The 22985-nt window shown below is 38.8% G+C and overlaps 1 protein-coding gene across 3 annotated transcripts in view; it reads right to left on the reverse strand.

The window, feature by feature from the left end:
- Positions 1-314: 314 nt before the first annotated feature.
- sema6bb (sema domain, transmembrane domain (TM), and cytoplasmic domain, (semaphorin) 6Bb) overlaps positions 315-22985 on the reverse strand; it is a 184605-nt gene continuing 161934 nt past the window's right edge. For all 3 annotated transcript variants that reach the window (XM_028444268.1, XM_028444270.1, XM_028444269.1), the window contains exon 17: positions 315-4561. In XM_028444268.1, the coding sequence (XP_028300069.1) occupies positions 3675-4561 (887 nt within the window). In that variant the 3' untranslated portion in view covers positions 315-3674. The remainder of the gene's footprint in view (positions 4562-22985) is intronic.

The following is a 22985-nucleotide window of genomic DNA, read 5'->3' on the forward strand; positions in this document are numbered from 1 at the left end:
AAGAAATGACAGAAAAGGACCAAATAAAACCCCAACCCAAAACGACTCCAAAAAATAAGCAAAACAACAAAAGAAATACACCAAAATGACAACAAAAATACACAATAACACTCTAAAAAACATACGTTATACAGGAAAAGAAACAAAAATATACAAATAGATGGAAAAATCTCCCCAAAGACACACACAACTAATCCAAAAATAAACAAAACAACAAAAGAAATACATCAAAATAACTTCAAAATACCAAATGAAAGACACAAAAGGACAGCAAAAGAAATACATCAAAACAACTCCAAAACACAAAGCTACGGTACTACAAAAAGGAACAAAACAAGAAAAGAAATACGCCAAAATCACAAATAAAATACACAAACACAAAAAATATATACATTATACAAAAAAAATACACAAAAATTTCAGAAAACGACAAAACCCTTGTTTCTATCCTGTATTAATGCACAGATTGGTCAATATTCCAAACACTCTCATGAATGCTGATAATGTGGCCCTTGGATCAGACAATCACACGTTTGTGGCCCCCGCTGTGATAACAGTTGCCCATCCCTGCACCAGTTCTGGATGTTCAGCTCCAAACTCAGTTATTTATCCTATTGCTTTTACATTCCAAGTATGATTTTATCTCAGGGCTGATGTGTCTGCTGTCATCTTCTCATCGGGCCATTAGAAGGCTGGCAACGAACTCTGTCTAATCAGGCATGTTTAGTGAAACACCGGAGGAGATGTGGAGTGAGCACACGGCTGGATGGGCACGCACACACACTCTGGGCTCAGCAGAGACGGAGACATGGATGGATCTTTGTATCCTTAATACCAATGACCTGTTTCAGGGTGGAGTGTTTAAAGAATGCACAGCATTAATGCGGTGATGCAGGAAGAACCCTTTCGCTCGCTTGACCTCCCCCACTGTCCTTGCTTTTATGAAATCTCTTTTAGTGGCTCTCAGTCTCATAAATTAGTCTCATAGCTCAGGCTGTGCAGCCATTAGAGCCATGGATCAAACCTCACACCAAAATGTGTTTGTTTCACTGTGTCAAAAACTGTCAGCTGGGATCACAAATGACTTTAGATTTCCTTTTTGGATTGAATGAATATAATCACGTTGAATTACATCAACATTTAGTGGTTTTATTATGTGAATGTCGTGAAATGAGTTTTTAACTTTTAGAGGATGCATGACTCTCAAATACTTCGGACCAGACTAGTTGAAAAACGTTTAGTCATTCCTTTACACAACCTCAAATTTATGCAACAATTTTTTATTTAATTTTATTTTTTACTACTATTAGCTGTTATAGTTATTTTCCTGTCATTGTAGATACAGAAACAGTGATCGGTATACTGGGTGGCACTTCATTTAGGGAGTCAATTGTGAAGTTTTTTAAAATGATGTTTTAGAGTAAAAATGTTTGCATTACCAATAATGCTAATGCTTAACATTTTAAAACTCACGTGCTTTTCAATTATCATAATACAATTTGAAATGACAACCCAACACAGTGATGTGTGAGTGGTTTTTAGCCTTTCAGTGGAGGATAACAGCAGTGGAAAACGGTTTCTGGACAGAAATCCTAATCATTTTATATTACATCACCATTTTGTCAATAAAGAAGAAACGGTTTTGTGTGTTTTGAAGGCTGTGGCAGCAGCAGCAGCAGCAGCAGCGATGCAGTAACTTGGGGAATAGAAAGCTTTTTCTCATTTGTTTGGGGTTGGTTGTGACTATTAGGGACTAAAAGGAAACACTTGGAATTTGAAGGGAAATTAAATCAGATTGAACACAAAACGGTCAGAAAGACTTTTAATTTTGACAGAAAATTTTTGTCCCATGTGAATAATATTGTTTGGTTTTTATTAGTTAACAAAAACATCAATGTTTTCATTCCCATGTATATTTTTTCAAATGACTCATAGTCACAAAAACTACAATGACACTATTTAGTGAACCATTGATGGACAGTTGACGTGGATGGGTTTTGAGATTCTGTGACCCTACAATAGAAAACATAATGTAGATAGAAGAATGATCACTACGCAGATATTATTGACAATAAACCATAACGCCTTCTCTAGCTGAGGTCAGATGAACCTCATGGAGATATGCCTCTGTGGCCCAAGTCTTAGAATAAATTATAGCAGAAAAAGGAGGTTTCGTTCAGAGTTGATATGATCTATGATGAAAGCCAGCCTCCTGTTCTGCTTTGTCCCCGATACAATGGTTGAAATATTTTTCACAGCAAAAGCTGGTCCTATACAAGCCCTGACATTGTTGGTGTGTATTTGTAAATGTTAGGCAGCCATTAATGCCTCCGTATTGAAAAGATGAGACTTTAGCCTTATCCCTCGATTCTTCACACTTGCACCAAACCAGTGAAATGTTAGTGAGGGCGAGTGAGGAGATGCCAGGGCTGGACGTGGACGTATCTCAAATGATGGATGGTGCTGCTGTTCCCCTTATTGACATTCTGCTTGGCTGCGCTGATGGGCTAGTTCTCTGACTCTTAACGGCTATTTGTTGCCACAGTCTCCTCCTGCTGCTGGGGCACAAAGAGGCTCAGTGTCGGCAGACGAGGCTGAATGGAGCTCCCAAGCGGCCGGGGCCTCACAGCCTCAGTCAGATAGCCAGACAGCCAGGGCTCACATTCCCTCCTTCAAATGGACTGCGGGGCCCGGGAGGCCTTGGGTCAGGTCAGGCAGACCTCGGCATACTGAGAGGCCGCAAGGGAGGGAAGAATGGAGGGGAGATACGGTTCCTTTTCCCAGAGCTTTGCTTTTATGGACATCTCTAGGTTTTAATCTATTTAGACAAACCTATTATAAAACTTTGATATAAACTGGCTCAACCTTCAATCTAATATATTTTTTTTTATTGCTCTCTTTCGTCATCATGGCTCTGTCTAGTTCTGCTTTTAAAAGCATAAAAATAACATTATCTCAATTCCTGCTTGTGCAACCCCTCAAAACATCTGATTTATAAACACACACACACACACAGAGCTTCAAGTCTTTCTGCTTCACTGTGATTGTTCATTAAATGGAAATGAATGTGATCACCAACTTCATTATACAGTTACACTTCACAGTTAAGACCAGATGCTGGTTGGGGTTCTTATGGCCTCAAAACAAAACAGGATTCTTTGAGAGTCGCTGCCTACTAGCGCAGCTACAACAGTTTCACTCCCTTCTGACGTCCACATGTAAAATACATTGCTGTTTGCTGGATAACAATCAAAAACAAAATCAGAACTTCACACTCGTAGATCTGTCCAACTGATAGACATCATAGTGGAGGGAACGGTTTTAAGTGAAATTGTCTTTTTTTTAGAAAAAAAAACCTCCACTTAATGAATATTCCGCTTCGTGTACAACCCTCGGTTCACCTTCTGTTTTGTCCTGTGGTGTCAAAGTTCCACTCTGTGTGTGGTACCACTGACAACCAGAGAAACGGAGCTGCAAGGAGAGGTTTTCTCCTTTTTTCCTTTGTTTTGTTTCTCTCTGACTCTCTCTGCAGTTGACTGAATGGCATCAGAATAATAAATGACAGTGAGAGAGGACAGACAGGGTAAGGTTGAACCAGGACAGCAAGTCTGAGGGGTTGATCTGTTCCAGTTTACTGTGGGAGGAATGGTTTGTCTGGGCTAATCTGTGTTAGCTCACTGGCCACTGGGGCTGTTCTTTCCCAGGAGATGGCTAAAGTCAGCCAGTTCTCCCAGCGCTCTGGGCCCATGCATGTCTGGCCTGATGAGACCCTGTCGCTGAGGGTGAAAGGGTGCTCCATTGTTGCTGTTGTAATTGAGCGCCTCGTGGCTCCAGCGAGACTCCCCGTAGTCCATGTGGGGAGTGGGAGCGGACACCACCCTTCTGCGATCGGGGGAATCCTGCGGCGTGGTAGGGTAGATGTATTCTCCTGCTGAGTTCCTCAGGGTGCCGGTGGGATGGCCACCCACGTGCTCCCCTCTCTGGGTTGCTAGGATCAGGTAGCGTTGACGTTCTGCGTGGAGGGGCAACACCACCTCCCCCGGATCTTCTATCCGAACCATGCCAACACCCCCTCCCCCTCCGTGCAGAAACTTGGAGCTCAGATAGATGACGGAGTTGTTTGGACATTGAGTCCCAACGGCAGTGAGGAAGGTCTGGCTCTGGTCCCAGTCGGAGTCAGGGAGACGCATGCCTCGTTTCTGCTGCAGGGGGGTCTGCTCCGGGGTAGGCAGCAGGCCCGGGTCCATGTCTCCTTTAGGCCATCCGTTGGGCGTGACAAACGGGTTGTCTACTTGTGAACGCCGTCTCTCACCGCCGCTGGTTCTTGTTACACTCATCACCGACCCACTGTGGCCCTGTCCCAGCATGCTTTGCTCTTTGTCACTCTTGCGCCGGGCTCCACTGGCCCGGGAGTGGCGGTGGCGATTGCTCATGATCCAGCAGACGGTAAGGCCGGAGATGATGGCTCCTGTGGCAAATGCTGAGACAGCAGACACCACTAACAGGTTGACCGACACCAAACCGTTCGGCTCCTCGATTAAAGTGTCCTGGAACAGCATTCCTGCAAGGAAAGAGAAACACAAGAACAGGAAGAATCAGTAAACTACAGGAACCAATTAGCAGGGTTAGAGTCAATTACATTTTTCAGTTACAATTATGTTTTCCATTATACATATTCAATTACAATTACAATCACCAGCATTTTTTCCAAACACAAATTATTTCTATCCCCAGAAAGTCAATTACAACTACGTTCTCAATTACTGAAATAATAAATAACCGAATAAAGTTTACCTTCCTTTTGTGTTAGCTTTCTGTTAGCATCTCTTAAAATAACGTTTCCTAAGCTGTTAACTACGCTAAAAACAAATATCTATCATCTAATTTCTTTCCTATCAATTGGTTACATTGTTAGGCTTCCTAATCAATGAAAATATAGGTTTTAATATGTTTTTAAATTGGTATAATGTGGGAAAGCTTGCTATGAAACATATTTCAATAATTGTTAACTACATATGTGTAGAACTGTACATAGAACTATAACATGGTTCCCCAGTTTTGTGTGACATTGTAATTGACAATTTTTATAGAATTTCCATTGCAGTTGCAATAACAAAGTCAGTTATAGTCAAAGTTGTGATTTCACCATAATTGTAATTAATTGTCTATTATGCAATTACAATTATAATTGACCCCGCTCCTGCCAATCAGTGTTTCCTGTATTAAGCAGGTGGGAGTGAACCAACAGACAGCAAAATGACCTGTTTTCTCTCCTCTTCATGGGTGGGAACCAACGTCCGCTCTCAGACCAAGGTAGCTCAGGCTAATGGCCTTCATTATATGAAGTGGATGTTTAATTTAATGGCTGGGATAATGGTCTTTGTTGGAGAATAGCTCTCAACTCCAATATGTTTCACATCATTAGCTTTACAATGATTGATTTCAAGTTAAATAATAAATTGCATTATCATTAGTATCTGTTCTATAGTGTTTGCATTTTAACAACTTCAATTGGTTTAATGATGTCAGGTTGAAATGTTTTTTTTTTTTCACTATTGCATCTTCAGAGAGTTCAGTGAAAACAAACAATAAAGTTTGCTTTTCAAGTATGGCCGTGAGATGAACTCCTTCGGCGAAATCTGTAAATGAATTATTAACGGTTAGAATGCACCGAGACCAATGTGTGTAACGCTGTGGAACAATTACGCCTAAAGTCTTTTTCTTGCTGTGTGAACTCCAAGGAATAACATCGATAAAATGTAAGGAAAAAAACCAAAAATAAAAAAAAACTGTTGTGAGACAGAGGGAGAAAGAAAGTCTCGCCTAAAGCAGACTCCAACATTTGGGACCTTGGACAAACAGTTGTAATCGCTGTTAAATTACAACCTCCACAGTGGCAGAGAAAGCACTGTCTCCACCAGGACAGCAAAATAAATCCTTTCCTTTAGAAAACAAATGGATACCATTAATAGACATCGGGAGCCACTTACTTACTTGCTTACTGCACAAATAAGAAACAGGGAGAACAATGTGAGCAAAAACGGACGCTGGAAACAGCTGTGTGTGTGTGTGTGTGTGTGTGTGTGTGTGTTTAACATGGTTTCATTATCTGACAAATTCATTTTTAATGGGAACAGATTAGGCTGGTTGTGGTGCAAATTCTCCAGTTTGAGACGTCTTGGTGGCTAATTAATGTGGCCTGTGGCTTCGTACGGTGAAATGCTGCTTCACACATTGACATTAAGCACAGGAACAGTGAGAGGCTGCTAAACTGCTGAGTCGCACGAGAGGAGCTCTCCTGCATGAAAAATGAGGGTGACTCCATTATCAAAAAAATTAAATAACTCTTCTTTCAGCAGCAAAAAAGTAACATCCAATATATTGTATTTTTACTGTGCACAATTTGATTTTTGAACAAAAATGACATTATAAAACAATCATTTTAAGATAACAAAGACCGATTATTTATTCCTAATATAATTGTACTCTCATCGATGGCGTAGCCCTTGATACAGAAGCATGAACTATAGCAGAGACGGGCAACTTCTCTCACAGAGGGGGCCACAAAAATGTGATTATCAACATTCACGTCAGCATTTAGAAGAATGACCAATCTGAGCATTAATACAAGCTTGAAAACACACATTTAGTGTTTTTAAATTCTTTTTGTAGATTTTCTCATCAATATGGCAAATGTTTGTTGTCTTTTTGTGTGTTTTTCAAGGTATTATGTGTGTTTTTGTGAATTTTTTTGTCCTTGTTGTCATTTTGTGTATTTTTCTTTCATTTTGTGTATTTTTCTGTCATTTTGTGCAACTTTGCATTTGTATATGTTGTTGTTTATGTCATCATCTTGTCTGTTTAATTGGTTGTTTAGTGTGTCTTTGGTGTTGTTTTGTGTGTTTTATGAATAATCCTTTGTTTGTATTTTTTATTAATCTTTTTTTTTTTTTACTTTTCTAGACATTTTGTGCATTTTACTGTCGTTTTTGGTGTTTCCGGAGTTTTTTGTATTATGTTGATCTTCATATAAACCTTCAAACTTCATGAATTATAATTTCGTTTTTTCGGGGCCGCACAAAATTAGGCTCCAGGGCCGCATGTGGCTCCAGGGCCGCCAGTTGCCTCTGTCTGAACTATAGGCTTTAAGTGACACTGAAAATGCTTTTAAAAGCTAGTTTCAGCTTTATTTTTTAAAATAGGCACGTCTGCCTTCAGTAGGAATCAGCTTGAGTTTTGAAACTTAAAGGCTCTCTTCGTGATCAACGAAAATATGGGAACCACTCACGTTTCCACAGAAAAAACACACTACAGGTGTAAAAACAGCCTAATCTAGAAGCCACTTGTGGTCTTCTCATTTAATTGACTATTATAGCAAAAATGCACTGTGCCATGTGGCCTCTCTTTAAAAAAACTGCAGCGCAACAGCACGTGTTGTTGTGCATGTAAACTTCACAGCCTGTCGCTTCAGAAAAATAAAAAACCGCATGTTTATAGATCATTTTTGTAATCTGATTTCATAATTTTGCTTCTAGTTCATTATGAGTATTGACTGGTTTAGTGTGTGTTCGTTTTTGGTCACACTAGAATATTGCAGGAATATTAGTTTTAAACTACTGATTTTTCTTGAAACTTACAAATCAACAATGATTCACTTTGAGGTGATTATATAACAATTAAACTCAAGAAGAAAACTTAAGAATTGTGATTTCTGAGTTTATAAGACAAAACCGTGCCATTAGTTTCAATGGGAATAAAGGCATCTGTGTACCATTGGGTTCTAGTCTCTAGTGAAAAAGACAAAAGACGTCCCACATAATATCTTTATATTTCTAGTCATCTCCTTGTCACTTGCAATGAAATTCTTCAGCTTTTGCATTAGATCCCTGACAAAATCAATACAAGTCCATACACTCAACAAGTTTCCCTTTTCTGCTGATTAAATCCTGCCATGAATGAGAAGGCCTCATTGGTCAATCGATGCCCTTTTCAGCACTAATTGGTCTTTTATCACTAAACCAATACACTAAGTGATACATGTGGACACTGGGCTTTGTTACAGATCAGTAATTATGTGAGAGGCAGGATTCACCTAAGGTGGACATCCGACCAACAGCACACTGTACTTCATCAGCAGCTACAGCAGTGACGTGCCGTCAGGGTAGGCAAGGTAGGCAGTGCCTACCCAAGGGTGAATGGATATTTTGATTATTTGTTTTAATTATAATATAATTACAAATTATTATTTTTCCATTTCCAATAGCATTTTGTGCGTTTCATAGCCTAAATTACTAAACAGCGCTATTTCCTGGAACAGCTGCACAGTCTCACTCCGCTGTAAGGCAGAGGGAGGCCACGCCCCCTCCCAAAGGCACGTTGCTCCTCTGCCTTCGTTCCCATTGCGTGTTTGCGCATGCGCAGTCAGGTCCCCAAGATGACAACCATTTACATCCATAAACTGCGTAACTGTGCTATACTAAATGCTATGAGTAAGTTCACAGTGCATTAGTGAATTGATGCCATGTGACTGCTGCTGCTACGTTCTCTAGCTAGTGGGCGGGATAACACAACAGGCAGGATGACAGCGCCAGAGATGATAGAGAAACTTTTTTTTGAGGAAAAACGACAGCTTTTAAAAGATGGGAGACCAACACCTGAGCTATCAGACCTTCAGCAAAGGAAAGGTCAGAAAATGTTTCATACTTTCTACAGTGAATGGAATAAAGGGAAGGATTGGCTTTGTGGATGCTCCTCACTGAGGCTGTTCCGAGTTGTTGTTGTTGTCTTTTTCCCTGTGTTTCTGTGTTTCCAACACAAACAACGGATGTGCTGCCGTGTCATGAGATATATCTTGTTGGGAGAGTATGGAGGCTATATTAAATAATTGTTTGTGTTTCTTTTATGGTGTTTTACGATATTGATTTTGTTCGATGGCTAAATGCTTGTTCATGTGGATCTTGTTGGGTTTTTTTTTTCTTATTACGAATTTTATATTTTGATAAGCGTATTGAGATGACTTTGTTGGAAATTGCTTTATACAAATAAAATTTCTATGTTGCCAGCAGAAACATATGAAATTGTCATTGGTGGTCTCGATTTGCAACGTGCCTACCCAACCCTAGTGGTCACGGCACGTCACTGAGCTACAGTATTTATGGGATTCAAACTTGTGTGTTTGTAGATTTTTATTAAAGTACATCCTCATTATACAGTTTTGTAGAGTTGGTGATGGTGTGAGAAGAGGATCCCAGGTCAGGAACATCAGTAGGGGCTCTCAAAGATTTGTCCATTTTAATTCAGTCTCACTAAGTAACAAATAAAGATGGATAAAAAGACTAGCCACACAAAAGAAAAAAGAAAAACTAAAGGAGGCAGTAGGGATGTAACGATTCACTCAACTCCTGATACGATTCTCTCACGATTTTTTCATTTACAAAATGGAACTGTAGACAAATTTTTAGAAAATACTGTATTTTCCTTTTATTTTTCATTGTCAAAAGAATTCCTTAATAAACTATTCAAAACAATGCAATTTAACTAAAAATAAATCTTGAATTAAATAAATAAAGGAATAATACAAATGAAAATGAAGCCTATTAATTTAAATTCTGGTTCTATAATAAACAATGCAAAACTGTATATTAGTTCTTTTTCTTTTAAAAGTGCAACTGAAAATGTATTTTGTGCCTTAACAATTGGACTTTAAAAAAAAAAAACGTCATTGCACTGATTTACGTCGTATTTGTTTGGACCAGCAGAGGGCGCTGGTAACACAGTGGTCGGTTGGCATGCAGAAATTCTAGCAGTGAAGAAGAGAAGCTATGCTAGCAGACAGAGCTAACAGAAAAACGTGACTTTTACAGATATTCAAGTAATATTACAGATATTCTTTCGGTGCTAAAGGGGTAATGAATCATTTATTAACATATTTAAGAGTAGAAGGTAGCCAGAAAGAAAGTATTAGCAGACTCCGCCCGCCACCAACACTTCCGGATAGCGCCCTCTGCTGGTTAAAAAAAGTACTGCGATTCAATTGTCAGAAAATCGATATCAACCGTGATACCTATGAATCGATTTTTAACTGCCTTACGATTAATCGTTACATCCCTAGGAGGCAGTGAAAACAGATGAACTTAAGCTTCCTTATCCATAAAAACATTGGTATTAATGTCTTTGGTGTGGGTGCCTGAGCCTTTTTTCTGTCAGTATACCCCTCAATTTCAATTTAATTACTTAAAAGAAAAAATAAATAAATAAAAAGATAAAGGGATACTCAAGAGAACTGAAATGTAGTGGGAAAACTTGATACAAAAACACATTTTAATGATTGTTAACTACGTATGTGTAAGCCATAGAACTCTAACATGGTTGCCCAGTTTTGAGTTTAATTAAATTGTAGTTTTTTTAATAGAATTTTCATGCCAATTGCAATTACATAGTCAATTATCTGAACTCAAATACATTTCAATTATGGTTACAACAGCAACATATGTTTTCAATTACAATTACATTTATAATTATGCCATAACTGTAATCAATTATCAATTAAAATTGACCCTAACCTTGAGGAGTGGGTTCTGTTTAAGTTTCGACATTGATCTGCTCCCACATTAGTTTGGTATGAGTGAAAAGAACAACCAAACACTTTTCCTCATGGTGTCAACAGACACAGTTCTCTCTCTGTGTGTTAGTAGATGCCAACCAACACATACTATGATTTACAGAGACACAGAACAGCCCAAATCCTCAAAAAGACACTAAGACTTTAGAAAAACCAGGGAAATAACCAAATCAAACCTTCTCAAAGCTCAGCTACATCCAAAAACCAAAACCCACGTCAAGACACAATTTACGGTGTTTACACAGCCAACTACTCAGGTTTATTAAAGAGGTCATATTAACCCGAAGGTTTGTGAAAACCTGATTGCTTTATATTTCCAAAATGTCTCGTACTGTGGGTTGATGATTGATATCTCTCCTCGTGGCTTTTTCTCCTGCATTACTTCACTCTGACCCACAGTCACAGGCTAACCAGCGGTGCTGTCCTCTATGTCTCTGCGTATCCTTTAAAACACTCATGGCCTGCGGTGTTTATATTGGATTTGGCATCGGTTTGCTGGGAGGCCGTTTCTCCTTGAACACATTGTTGGCATCTCCACTATAACAACCTCAAATCTGGCCCCGATTCTTGCTGTATCAATATTCAAGGTGGTGGCCAATGTTCAGTTTAGAAGGACTGTCAGTTTCGCTTACAATGTCAGTGCTATCTTAACTAAAATGGATGTCACGGTGGAAACCGGATGGAATAAAGAGGAGGGTGTTTGGAGGTTAACACACATGCACATACGCAGATTAAGGTGTCATTTACAGTCGTGCTTTTTTTCAATAAACCACAGCCTTGATGACTTTGTAAACAAACGAATAGCTACAACCACAGAAAGACTTCAGAACGAGTCAATAACCACAGAAGTCCTCTCTCACACTCCAAACATCTGGAATTGTTCTGTTGTAAAGCGCTCCAACCTTTACCTCAGCTATGGCCCGCGGTTGGCGCATGGCACAACAGATTAAATTCTGCACAGTGCAAAAATACTTGTGTCAGATTCACGCAGGAAGACGGGTCCTGACAAGTGAATGTATTATTAATAGATGGCTTTATGTACCAAAGGCTTCTGAGCTGCAGAGCGGGGACAGGCAGATGCTTTCTCTTTGACACAGACTCAGATATGTTAATTGTGTTTCAAGCTTCTTTTATCCCTTATTTATGTCTTTCTTGGCTGTATGTCATCGACACAAAGGCGGATAAAGATTAGGATCATGAGGAAAAGGGTGTATTTGGGTTGTGTTTGCATCTGCATCTTGCTAAAGAGCGAGAGCAACTCTTTGCTCGGAGGATTTTGCATCGTGCCCTCATTTCTACTTCTTCGCTCTTCTTCCATCTCTTTTAAAGCCTAATGGAAGCCAAACCGTCCTGCCTGTTGGATTGACGAACACTGAGTCTCCAGGATTCAAGCTTCAATTACAGCGTAACACTAAATTAGCGCAAAGATGTCGTAGGAAAAAAGACAAGAAAGGCATAAAATAAGAGAACATGCGAGGAAAGAGAATGATGGATACGGAGGAGAAAGAAATCAACAATCTGGCCCCATGTTTTAAAATTCCTTTGGTATTGAATTGCAGTGATATGTTCCCTCATAAACCATGTCATCCTTTCCTCCCTCTAACCTTTTTGTCAGGGGTAATCCTCGGCCCATAACTAACTGGTGTATTCCCAACTCCTTTGATCACTGAGGGTGGCAAGAAACTGCTCGAAATAGCTAAAAATGACACCAAAAAAAGGTATAAAGTACACAAAAAGAGGTACTTTTGAAACTGGGTTGATCCTGAAACTTTACCAAACGCAAAGGGTGAAAAACAAATACTTTTCTGTGCCTCATTGGACCACACAGATGTGGTTGTTTTAGAAATTAAAGCAGCAAACTAATAAATCTTGCGACTCATCTGCTGCTAGATCTAGTTTCCTTTTTCCTCGATTTTCCACAGAGGGGAAACGGCCACTGCTCCACGCCAGGAGGAAAACAGTCCCCTTGATTAGAGGTCTGGCAGGGAGCGCTGAACTCGTTTGGACTTTACTCTCACTATGGCCATACTTTTGCCAATGGTCCAGTGAACATGTGTGATCATCATTAGAGGCACAAAGATAATCCTGCTTATTATGGCTTGGATTTGATTTCCAGAGCTATGACCAATTGTTCAGTGCCAGTGACAGTGAGTTGTAATGATTAAAGTTGTTGTTGACATCTGCAAACAAGATCTAAGACCAAAATAATCATCTTTATAAAATATTCCGTCAGGAATTTACCACATTTTGAAATAATGACAAGTGTGTAAAATCAGAGTAACTGTGTAGAGGCTCTAAAATGAAGCTGGAAAGTAAAAGCAGTCGTTTGAAGATCATCTTGAAACAATTCTCTTAAATTACCGACTGCAGCCTTAAAAGTGTGATCACGTTACCGTGACATACTCCTTTTCCCTCTTACATCATTCAACACTCTATCCTCTCCTATTACCTGATGTTCTACTGACATCTTTACACTTTTCCCTCAGCCTTTCATAAGCTTGAACAATGGTAAGGTTGTTATGTGGGCGTTTCAGTTTAATCCACTGACGTAAGTCAAAAACTAGAGATGAGCGATATTATCAGCACAGTGATTTTATCGGCCGATATTATGTGATGTGTTTTATTCTTTTATTTGTGATTTTTTTCTTAAGTGGCTGTAACAAAAGTAATTTACCCCTGGGATTAATAACGGGATTCTGATTCTGATTCTGATATTAGACATGAAATGTGATCTTGGTTGACATTAGTATCGGTTTTTCCACCAATATTAAAAAAACTCAATATGTGATGTTTGAGACAACAAGTTAAACAAAATTTGGCACTTTTTCTCATAACTAAAGTTAATTAAGTGTTCCTATTTGTATTATCCTTTGGATTTGTTTGGGGGTGGATGCAGCTGTGTATTGGTATATATCTTAAACTGAAAATATCAAATATTAAATATCAGCAGGAAGCTAATATTGAACATTTTCTATGCAGAATGGTTTACATTTTACCAGTGTTTCTTAAATGAAAGCATTAAAGATATGGGGTTTTAGAGTGTTTATTTTTAGTTAAAATGTATATTCATAATAATGATGATCAATGGACGGACACACACACTGAGAACTTTGAATCCCAGGCTGGTCTGCTTAAAAACCCTTTGACCAAATAAACCCTGTGTCCGCATCTGACCAACCCTAAAACTTGACTCTCTCTCATTCCATTCAAAACGGCTACAACAGAAATGATCTTGTTATAACATGAACTGAAAATAGCCAGTCATGGTTCTACAACAATGATAAAAACTATAGAAATAAATCCCTTCAGGAGACACTAAATACTGTTTCTTTCCACTTATTTACAAAATGACATTGTTTAAAATGCGTCTTATCACTAATTTCTTCCATCATTATGCTCTATAGTATTTTAAGCAAAATGTTGTAGTCGGACAAAGGGGGTACTTGGATTCATCAATAAGAGAAAGGGGGTACTTGAGCCAAAAAAGTTTGAGAACCACTGAATTATACTATATAATAAAAATGATACAAATAATACTAAATATACTTTGTGAAATGCAAAAATTGCTAATGGCGAACTACAAAAGTGAACAAACCCTATTGATATTGGTACTACCACTGTAGTCCTGCAAAGCTCAACCACGGGGGTGCACCCCACACTTTGGCTACCACTGTTTCATGCTGTTTTTGAGCTGAAAGTCAGGTGTTAGAAACACAGCACATCAAACCAGAACGAAGAGGCTTGAGAGCATCTCGGTGGACCTGTGGATATCACAAGCTCCCACACCTCTCAGCTTGACACGATACGAGCGTGTCGGCATACAGCCTGTGATCTAAGGAGCTTTCACCTGCACAATCCAGCATGTTCCCGTATGATGTTGATGTGTTAATGCATGCAGATGTGGCGGGGGTTCACATGGTGATACATGTGCTCTGCATTCAAATAGGAGGTAGTATAGACACATGAATGTGTGTAAATAAGTGACGGTATATACTGTATATGGCTCATCCCGCTCCTCTTTCCTTTTGCTCTGCTGAAAGACTGCAGGCACTGTTTTGTGTCGTGTTTTATCAACCTCCCTCATCAATCATTCTCAGAAGTTATTTTATTGTTTAGTTTTCTGTACATTTTTAAAAAAAGCACGTTGTCTGTGAAATTATTATTTTTTTACTTTCCTATGTTTTCATAGCCTACATTGTTTTGCTTAAACAGTTTCACATATACAACCATACAGCATAGCCTACTTCCCTTTGGAATTCTGATTCTAATTCTGAAAGAGGAACCCAGTTAACTGAAAAATAATCAAGAGGCTTTTCAACAAATCTTTTCACAGGAACTAAACCTTTTCAAGCTCGTAAAGCCTGTTTACTCTCAGAATGAGCGTAAAACCTGTTAAAGTCCTGACAGCTTTTTTCAGAGAATGGCTTTAGGACGCTGCAGGAGAAACCTGTGCGACTCATTGTTTTAAAAAGCTGCCATGTGTTAAGATATACCCTCCTCTAACCTCCACACTATGGCTCCCAACACACCAGATGTGCCTGTTTTGCACTCAGCGGATCAATAAGTTAAATATTTATGCACGCCAGCATATGTTTGTAATTAAAATTCCATAAAAGCTCGACCAAAAAATCATGATGCTAATAGATTTAGGTCTTCAGCTGCGTTTATGAGTAGGCAGAGCTGTTTTTTGCCTGGCTTGGAGTCAAGGATTTGCAATGATGACTGCGTAATTACATACCTGCACAGCCCTCTCGCTGCCTATATACTCTTTTATTTTATCCTCTAAGTTCTCTAGCTACTCATTGGATCTTAAATTTTAACCGTCACCCTCATTTTAGCTTTTTTTTCTGGGTTTTATATGCATATAGGGAGAAACAGTATCTGCTCGAGGCAAGAGAGGAAAATCTATCGTAGTTTTTGGAAAAAAAAACGGTGTTAAATCCTTACAGGGGGCCGACTTCCTCCTGCTGCTCACTCTAATCAAAAGCTACAGGACTTTCTTTTTTTATTATTATTCTTAAGATTTTTGTGAATGCTTTTTCACAGCCTATGGACACATGTTGCTATCAGGAAGGTTTTGTTGTTTAATTTGTGGATTCAATTATATTAGAAGGCCTTGTTTTTCCCAAATCTGGCCAACCTTAGTGAAAGGCGGCTTAACAAGGGCACGTCTATTAGCCGTTTCAGCTGCATCCAATCCAAACAAAGCAGCTGGGCTGTGGCAGACGGAGCTATGAAATAAATGGTTTTAAAGAGATTTCACTGTGAAAACAAACAGTGTTACTTTCTCCGTAGTATTTAGTTTTACATCCTTTCCTCTATATAAAAAGATCTGGTACATTTTAAGAATGCACAGATAATCTAAAGCAAAAAATAAACTGCTACCTGTAAACAAAAACTGTTTGGGGGTTATAAATTCAGAGGGAAACTAAACTTGAAACTACAGCATGCTCGGACTAATTAAAAAAGTATGAGTATTTCCATTTGTGGGGTGGTTTTGTGGAAAGATCTGGATGAATACAAAGCAGTTTAAATTTTTTTTTTACAAAAGATATATCTTTGAAAAGTACAGAAATGAAGATGGAGAATGTAAATCTCACAGATTATGATGGTGCCTGTACATCTTGTTTGTTTTTTTTGCTGTTTTTCTGAACAGTTTGATTGGAGTATTTATTTGTATGTTCGATTTAGTTTATTTCTTTTCTTTTTCTTTATTTTTACAATAGAAACTTAAAAGCTGTACATTTGTAATAAAAAAAAAAAACAATTTGATTGTGAAAAAAAAAAATTGACAGTTTTCTGTTCGTTAAAAATAAATCAATAGGGTAAATAGGGTATACTATGAATTGCTGTTTGCAGTGTTGACTGTGCATTCGTAACTGATACTTTGCTTTTCGATGATCTAAGTGTATTCTGGTGGGGAAAGCAATATGGTGATAAATATTCACAAAAGTGTCAGAAGCAATAAATTGGTGAGCTGATCTGCATAGAATTAAGTTAACACACTGCCCGGAGTGTTCATATCTCTCATCTCCAAATCATAAACCAGGCACTTTCAACTTAATCTTTCTCCCATGCTATATTCATTTGTCAGATGGGAGACATGGACGGCTTTATACAACACGCCTACCAGCTGAAAACACATGCCAATTAGTTTTTATGTTAACACCCCCAGAGCTCAAGTGTTGGATTCATTCCCGGCACAAATTTCTGCAGGTTTAACAGAATAATTAGACCATCAGGCCTCCTCTCGGAGCGGCACGCCATCTGGGTGCCCGCGTGAAGTGGTTCTCACCTCCCGCCTCCTCCAGGAATTCACAGGTCACCTTTAATGAAATGCCTCCGACGTGACACGGGCCAAGGATATAGCCTCCATGAAGCACGGGGCCCTTAATGCTGTGGCGCTGCAGTAAATAGGCAGGTTGAATGGACAGGAGAGCTGTAATGAACTTAAGGAGAGGGAGGAGACGAGGCTGATAGAAGTGGCAAAGTGACAGGTTGTGTCACAGGAAGAGAAACAGTTCTGGAAGTGATGGAGGAAAATGATGGTGAAACAGAGTTAGAGGCAGTGTGAAGAAGCTCGGCAGTGATATTGATGCGCTGCAGAAAGGAAGAAAAGTGTTGTTTGGAAACAGACGGTTACGTGAGCTCAAGAGTGTCGATTTTTCTCAAAGTAATTGACAGAAGAACAACTCCCAGTGGAGTGAGAGTGAAGTTACTGTCAGGCAAGACTCTACAAAGTGCCTTAGGTACTGCCTGCATTAGTTATCGGACAACCAGACAGCAGCTCGACACCTGTGGTAATGTACCCACAGGTGTCGTTCTGGCTGGGACCAGAGTGAAAGAAAACACCCAATAAAGTCAGAGAGTAGAATTCACTATTTTCTCACATAAGTAAATTGAAGACTTGACGTGACAAGCCACAAAAATAATAATGTAATGCACGTGATGTAAAAACTAGGGATTTGTGACCGAAGCCAAATAAAATATAAACGCTTGGCCGAAAATATATTTTTTCAATAGTGCATAAATAGCCTAGAATACATTTTTCGACATGCTTTTTTAAAGAAAGTAAATGTTTATTGAATATTCTGACATTGTTAAATATTCTTCTCTATAACATTTACGCGGTGACGGACGATGGAGAGCAGTAAGTGGAAAGGAGAAAGTCTGGCTGTTTGTGCGCGGAAAGGGGGAGCTGCTGTTTCTGGTTCTGCAGCAACGCGCACACACTTTTCCAACTCAAAATCACTGCACGTTGTTTGATTGCGTCATACGCTACTATTCAGCCTTGCTTTTAACTCACTAAACCAAAGGCCGAATGTGCAATATTTGGCCACCAAATATTCGGTGCATCCCTAGTAAAAACTACTGTTGTTTCGATACCCTTTCTTTGTCCTGAAGCGGATACCGATACTCAGTTGCATAGTATCGGCCAATATTGATATATGCCGATACTGCAGTGTTTAAAAAATATATGTTTTTTACCAAAAATCAGGTCCTCAAAATCCTCGACATTTTCTCTAGGGATGTTTGTTTGTTTTTCGGCAACAAGAAAGTGCGACATCGCGATTGGTTCGGAGCTGTAGCTCCAGGCCAATAGCGATAGCTTGCCTCGGCATGCACTGAACATGTAACCATACGTGTTTCTGTGATCAGGAGTCAGGGCACCAGTGAGGGTCGGGAGAGAGACACACAAAAGGCGCTGAGTTTAAAAAAGAGTTTGATGTTGTAAATGGCATCGGCGTGTTAATAGTACTTGCCGATACCGACGCCAGCCTTTTAGTGCCGTATCGGGGCCCCTTCCGATACTAGTATCGGTATCGGCACAACAATAGTAAAAACTGACAATACAATTCAAAATGGATGATGCAATAGTCTGAAAAAGATTAACTTTTTTACGTAATAAGTGGAAAGGGGATAATCATTCTTAGCCCACATAATGGTGAGTTCCAGAGTCACACAATTTATGTTGTTGGTCTGTTTCACTTTTAGACTGCACTTTTGAAACTAGAAAAACTGCATGACAACAACATCAACTTCACTTAAAGTGTAACTAAATCCAGAGGTTTTGGCTGATGTGTGTCTTTAGGTTGGAAATTCAAAACATGCCTTGATTATGATTATTGCTCTTAGAGCAGTTAAGACCCAGGCCCAGTCACTTTTACAACAGCAACCCCTGTCACTTGTCAGCAAAAAAAAGTTAGTTTTGGTGTTTATTCACGCTTTAATGTCTTATATAAACATTTCCATAATTACATACATTTCTTCTTCTGTATTTAGCAGCACTGGGCTGCTACTGCTACTGGGCTTTGGGTTCCCCTGCCAGTATTGGAGAAACCCACTGATAAACAATACCAATGGTGAGATTCTGTCAACTGTCCATTGTATCAACCATCAACCTAATGCATCACTGTGATCACAGTAGCAGTCTTAACTTCATGTAATTCTGCAGGTAGAGTCTAATCAGAAACTGCGTTTTGGTTTATTTTGGCAGCTGAACAACATAAATGCCAGCGGAAAAATTGTTTTCTAGGAATGCAGCACAACCCCAAAGAAAGCTTTAGTATATACACACACACACAAGACTACAGCTTGTTTTTCTAATCAATCTATTCACATTCATAGAGAACTAGGATTCCTTGTTAAGGCAAACCAGATATTACTTTTTTTGATCTGCAGTATTGAGGCGCTTTCACCAAGGACACAAACTCTCCTCCATTTATAATTCCATCCAACAGCGCGAGTGTGAAAATGCCCTTAGACATATGGCAAAAATAATCTATTTTCTAATTTCAAATGTATTAGTAAATACTTCTTCCTCTATTCCCTCACATATACATTCTTATGTATAATCATTTTACAAAAAATGATGAAGCTTTTGCTTTAAGGTATCCTAAACTTTCATATGTATCTGACATTTAGAATTTTTTTTAAGCTCTCTCTCTCTCTCTCTCTCTCTCTCTCTCTCTCTCTCAAAACTGCTAAATGTCTGATGTTAAAACCCGTGAGCACTAAAAATGTCACCAAAATGTTCTTCCACAGTCAGGCGCGTATTAACGGCTTGTTTTTTCTATAATATTCAGGAGACTAAAAGCATCTTTAACTTTGCCTTAAATGTGAGTTAAACAGTTATACAGTATGAACAGGATACGTTAAAGGTAATGAAGTAAAGAGGGTGAGCTCTTTGCATTAAAAGGAAAGTATTAAAAACAAAGTTTTGGAGGGGAAATTTCAGTTTTGTTACCATTAATTCATTGAATAATGCCAACATGTCTTGCATCACATAGAAGTGTGGCATCATGGTAACATTTTGACTTAACATTTAAGTGTATTCACACATTGATGGATCTTCTTAATTAAATTGTATACAGGAATTAATTATTTACCTTCCAACTGTTGGCTGGATACACAACAACAGTTTTAGCTTTGTGGGAAAAAGAAAACATCTTCTATCTTCTGCATGTGCTGTCAAACTGTCATTAGTTTGCAATTAATCAAAGAACCTAAGCTACTTCTGAATGATGTAAGATAAATAAGTCACACAGTGTTAGCCATGACTGGCTTATGAAGGAACAAAAAGGATGGATCATTTGATATGGTCAGTATATTATATTCCTGGTTTGAATAACTAAGAGCAAATAACTAAACCTGGCATTTAAAGGTAGGGTAGGCGATTTTCAAAAGCTAGCATGATTTTGAATGTTGCCTCCCCTTTACCCCCCTCGCCCCTCCCCCGTGCATGTGAGGGATCGAGAACGAGCAGGGTGACAGGAAGACGTGATTGGTCATAAGATCTTAATTTCTGTCAGGACATAAAGACAATTTCTACCAAAAACATAACAAGTGTATCTGGAGGAAATCGCCTACCCTCGCTTTAATTGTAGTATATAAATAGGGTTCCAACAGCTTCAGTTAAATTAAATTCAAGACTTTCAATTCCATTTGAATTCAAATTTAACACCAACTTCACAGTTAACGTAATTGGGGGAAAAAAACGCCACACCAATTACATAGGGTTACGGTCATTTTTTTTCAAGTGCCTAGTGCAGACGTGCAACTGGCGGGCCCCAAAGTAAACACACAAAAATACACAAAATGATAGTAAAATACACAAAAAACAGACTAAAATAATCAAAATCACTCCATTAACACAAGATGACTACAAAAATAGCCAGAAATCTTTAAAACAATAACAAAAATACAAAAAATTAAGAAAAATAATATTTATTATGTGTTAAAATGTTAGACTTTTGAAACCTTGATTTAAGATTTTTTAATGACAACTAAGGCCATATTTTTAGATTCATTAATTGAATGCCTTTTAAGAATTTTTAAGGATAACCCTAATAAAGGATTTTTTTTTTAAAGGATCAAATTGTATCACATGTACAATATACAATAATATTAGACAAGTTAAAGCCACGGAAGCCTAAACTTTAGGCAGTGTGTATACTGACATTGTATACTCAATGTTTGACTGGATTTCTTGTTTTCAAGTAAACAAACCCACATCTATCAGCAAAGGTCTGGGGCCTCACTGACGGGCTCGCTGACCCCCTGCATATTTCAAGGCTTTGTCTGAGAATCCCACTGTGCAGATGAAGATGTGAGGAGCAGAAGGGGAACTCAGAGGAGGAAGCCAGATGAAAAAGCGGAGGCCCTTCAGGACCCCCTGCACCTCATCAGGCTTCTTTAAACTCTGGAACAAAAGGAAATGCTCAAACAGTACACACAATTCTTCCCTTTTTTACTGACTGTGTTTTCGTATGAAGCAAATTGTCCTTTTTTTTTTTCACCGATTGAAGCCAGGCAATCAGGGATCAGCTCTATTCTTCAAGCTTCACAGTCTGCTCGTGGTGGGGGAAATGTGTGAATCTGTACTTCCTCTCACTATGCAAGTCTATTTTACTGTTCACTGGAACACCAGTGTGCTGCAAGCTATCATGGGGTGTGACTTATAAAAGATTTAAACTTTCCTTAAATGTATTAAATCAGTGCTTTATTGATGATGAGCAGAAATGTAGGCTCCATCGTAACTGCAGAGAAAATAAACACTTCTCAAAGTCAGTAAAGTAATAAGAGGGAAAAACATAAAAATAATTCAGTTTGAAGTTTCAATTGTTTTCATTTTATTTTATAGCTTTTTCTATTGGTCTGTGTATGACTTGAGGGAAAATCAGAATCAGAATGTGCATTATTTGGCAAAAGTTAAGCACACCAATAAGGAACTGGATTATGGTTATTTTTATTCTCAATGTTTAGGAAATACAAATTTACGCATGTATTAAGGAAAATTAAAAAAAAAACTAGTAAAAAATTGTGTTTTCTGTAAAAAGGAACAGTGGAAAAGAAAGAAGAAGATATATACACTGAAATGGTCTCAGACATTGCATAGCATCATAACCTTTGTGGGTAGGATGGTGGCAATAAGGTTAGGCAGACCTTTCAACCTGCAGCTGGAAGTAGAAACCACATCAAAGGGGAAATAACCAGAGCTAAATGCACCCCTTTCTTTTGTCCTCATTTCCTGTCTCTGTGCTGGGGTTCAGAGGAAAAAAGGGTAAAGCATTAATCATCAGCGATAACTTAAGACCCAGTTATAACTAGCTGCTGCGTAAAGACTAAGAAACACGCCTGCTTCTGATTTCCCCCCTGAGCCTCAACAAAAGGCTGCTCTCCAAACCAAAGTAATTAGAAAGAAATTAGATGACACCACACTTCTAGAGTTGGCAACACATTTTTCCACCCGCACAAAAGTTCTGGACATATTAGCAACCGCTAAGAACGGTCCCTACTCTGCGCTGAGCGCCAACAACGCTGACATGATGCCACAATCAGGCTCCTACAATCTGCCTTAGTCTCATTGATGTTTTAGTGGACCTCGATTACCTCCTGCAGTTCCACCAGTCAAAACACCGTCTTTCTTTAGGAAATATTTTCACAGCAATATAATTGTTTCCATCTGTAGCTACGCTGTCGAAACACTAGCTATGTCATTATGGCTGAGTGAGTTCACACCAAGAAGCGAGTAACGGATGTGAATGTGTGACTGTGAGAATTATGTGTTTGTTCGGAAGCGTGTGGAAAAGTCGACTTTGTTCTTTTCAGAAGAGGAAACAAAGACTCAAGTGTTGAGTTGGGACAAGGAGAGGGAATGAGAAAGAAAAAAGTCAACACACACACACACACAACACACACCACTTCCATTTGTTGAGGGGTTGAGGCGAGTAGACTGATGAGGTGTCAGGGCAAACACAACTCTCAAACAAACACATTTCAGAAACTAAATTTTAAACTTTTGGCATGTCTGGGGGTTTGTACTTTCAGATCCAGGACACACTCCGTTTAACACTAAATAAAT

Source organism: Gouania willdenowi, chromosome 4 (genome assembly GCF_900634775.1).
Source record: "Gouania willdenowi chromosome 4, fGouWil2.1, whole genome shotgun sequence".
Classification (NCBI taxonomy): Eukaryota; Metazoa; Chordata; class Actinopteri; order Blenniiformes; family Gobiesocidae; genus Gouania; species Gouania willdenowi.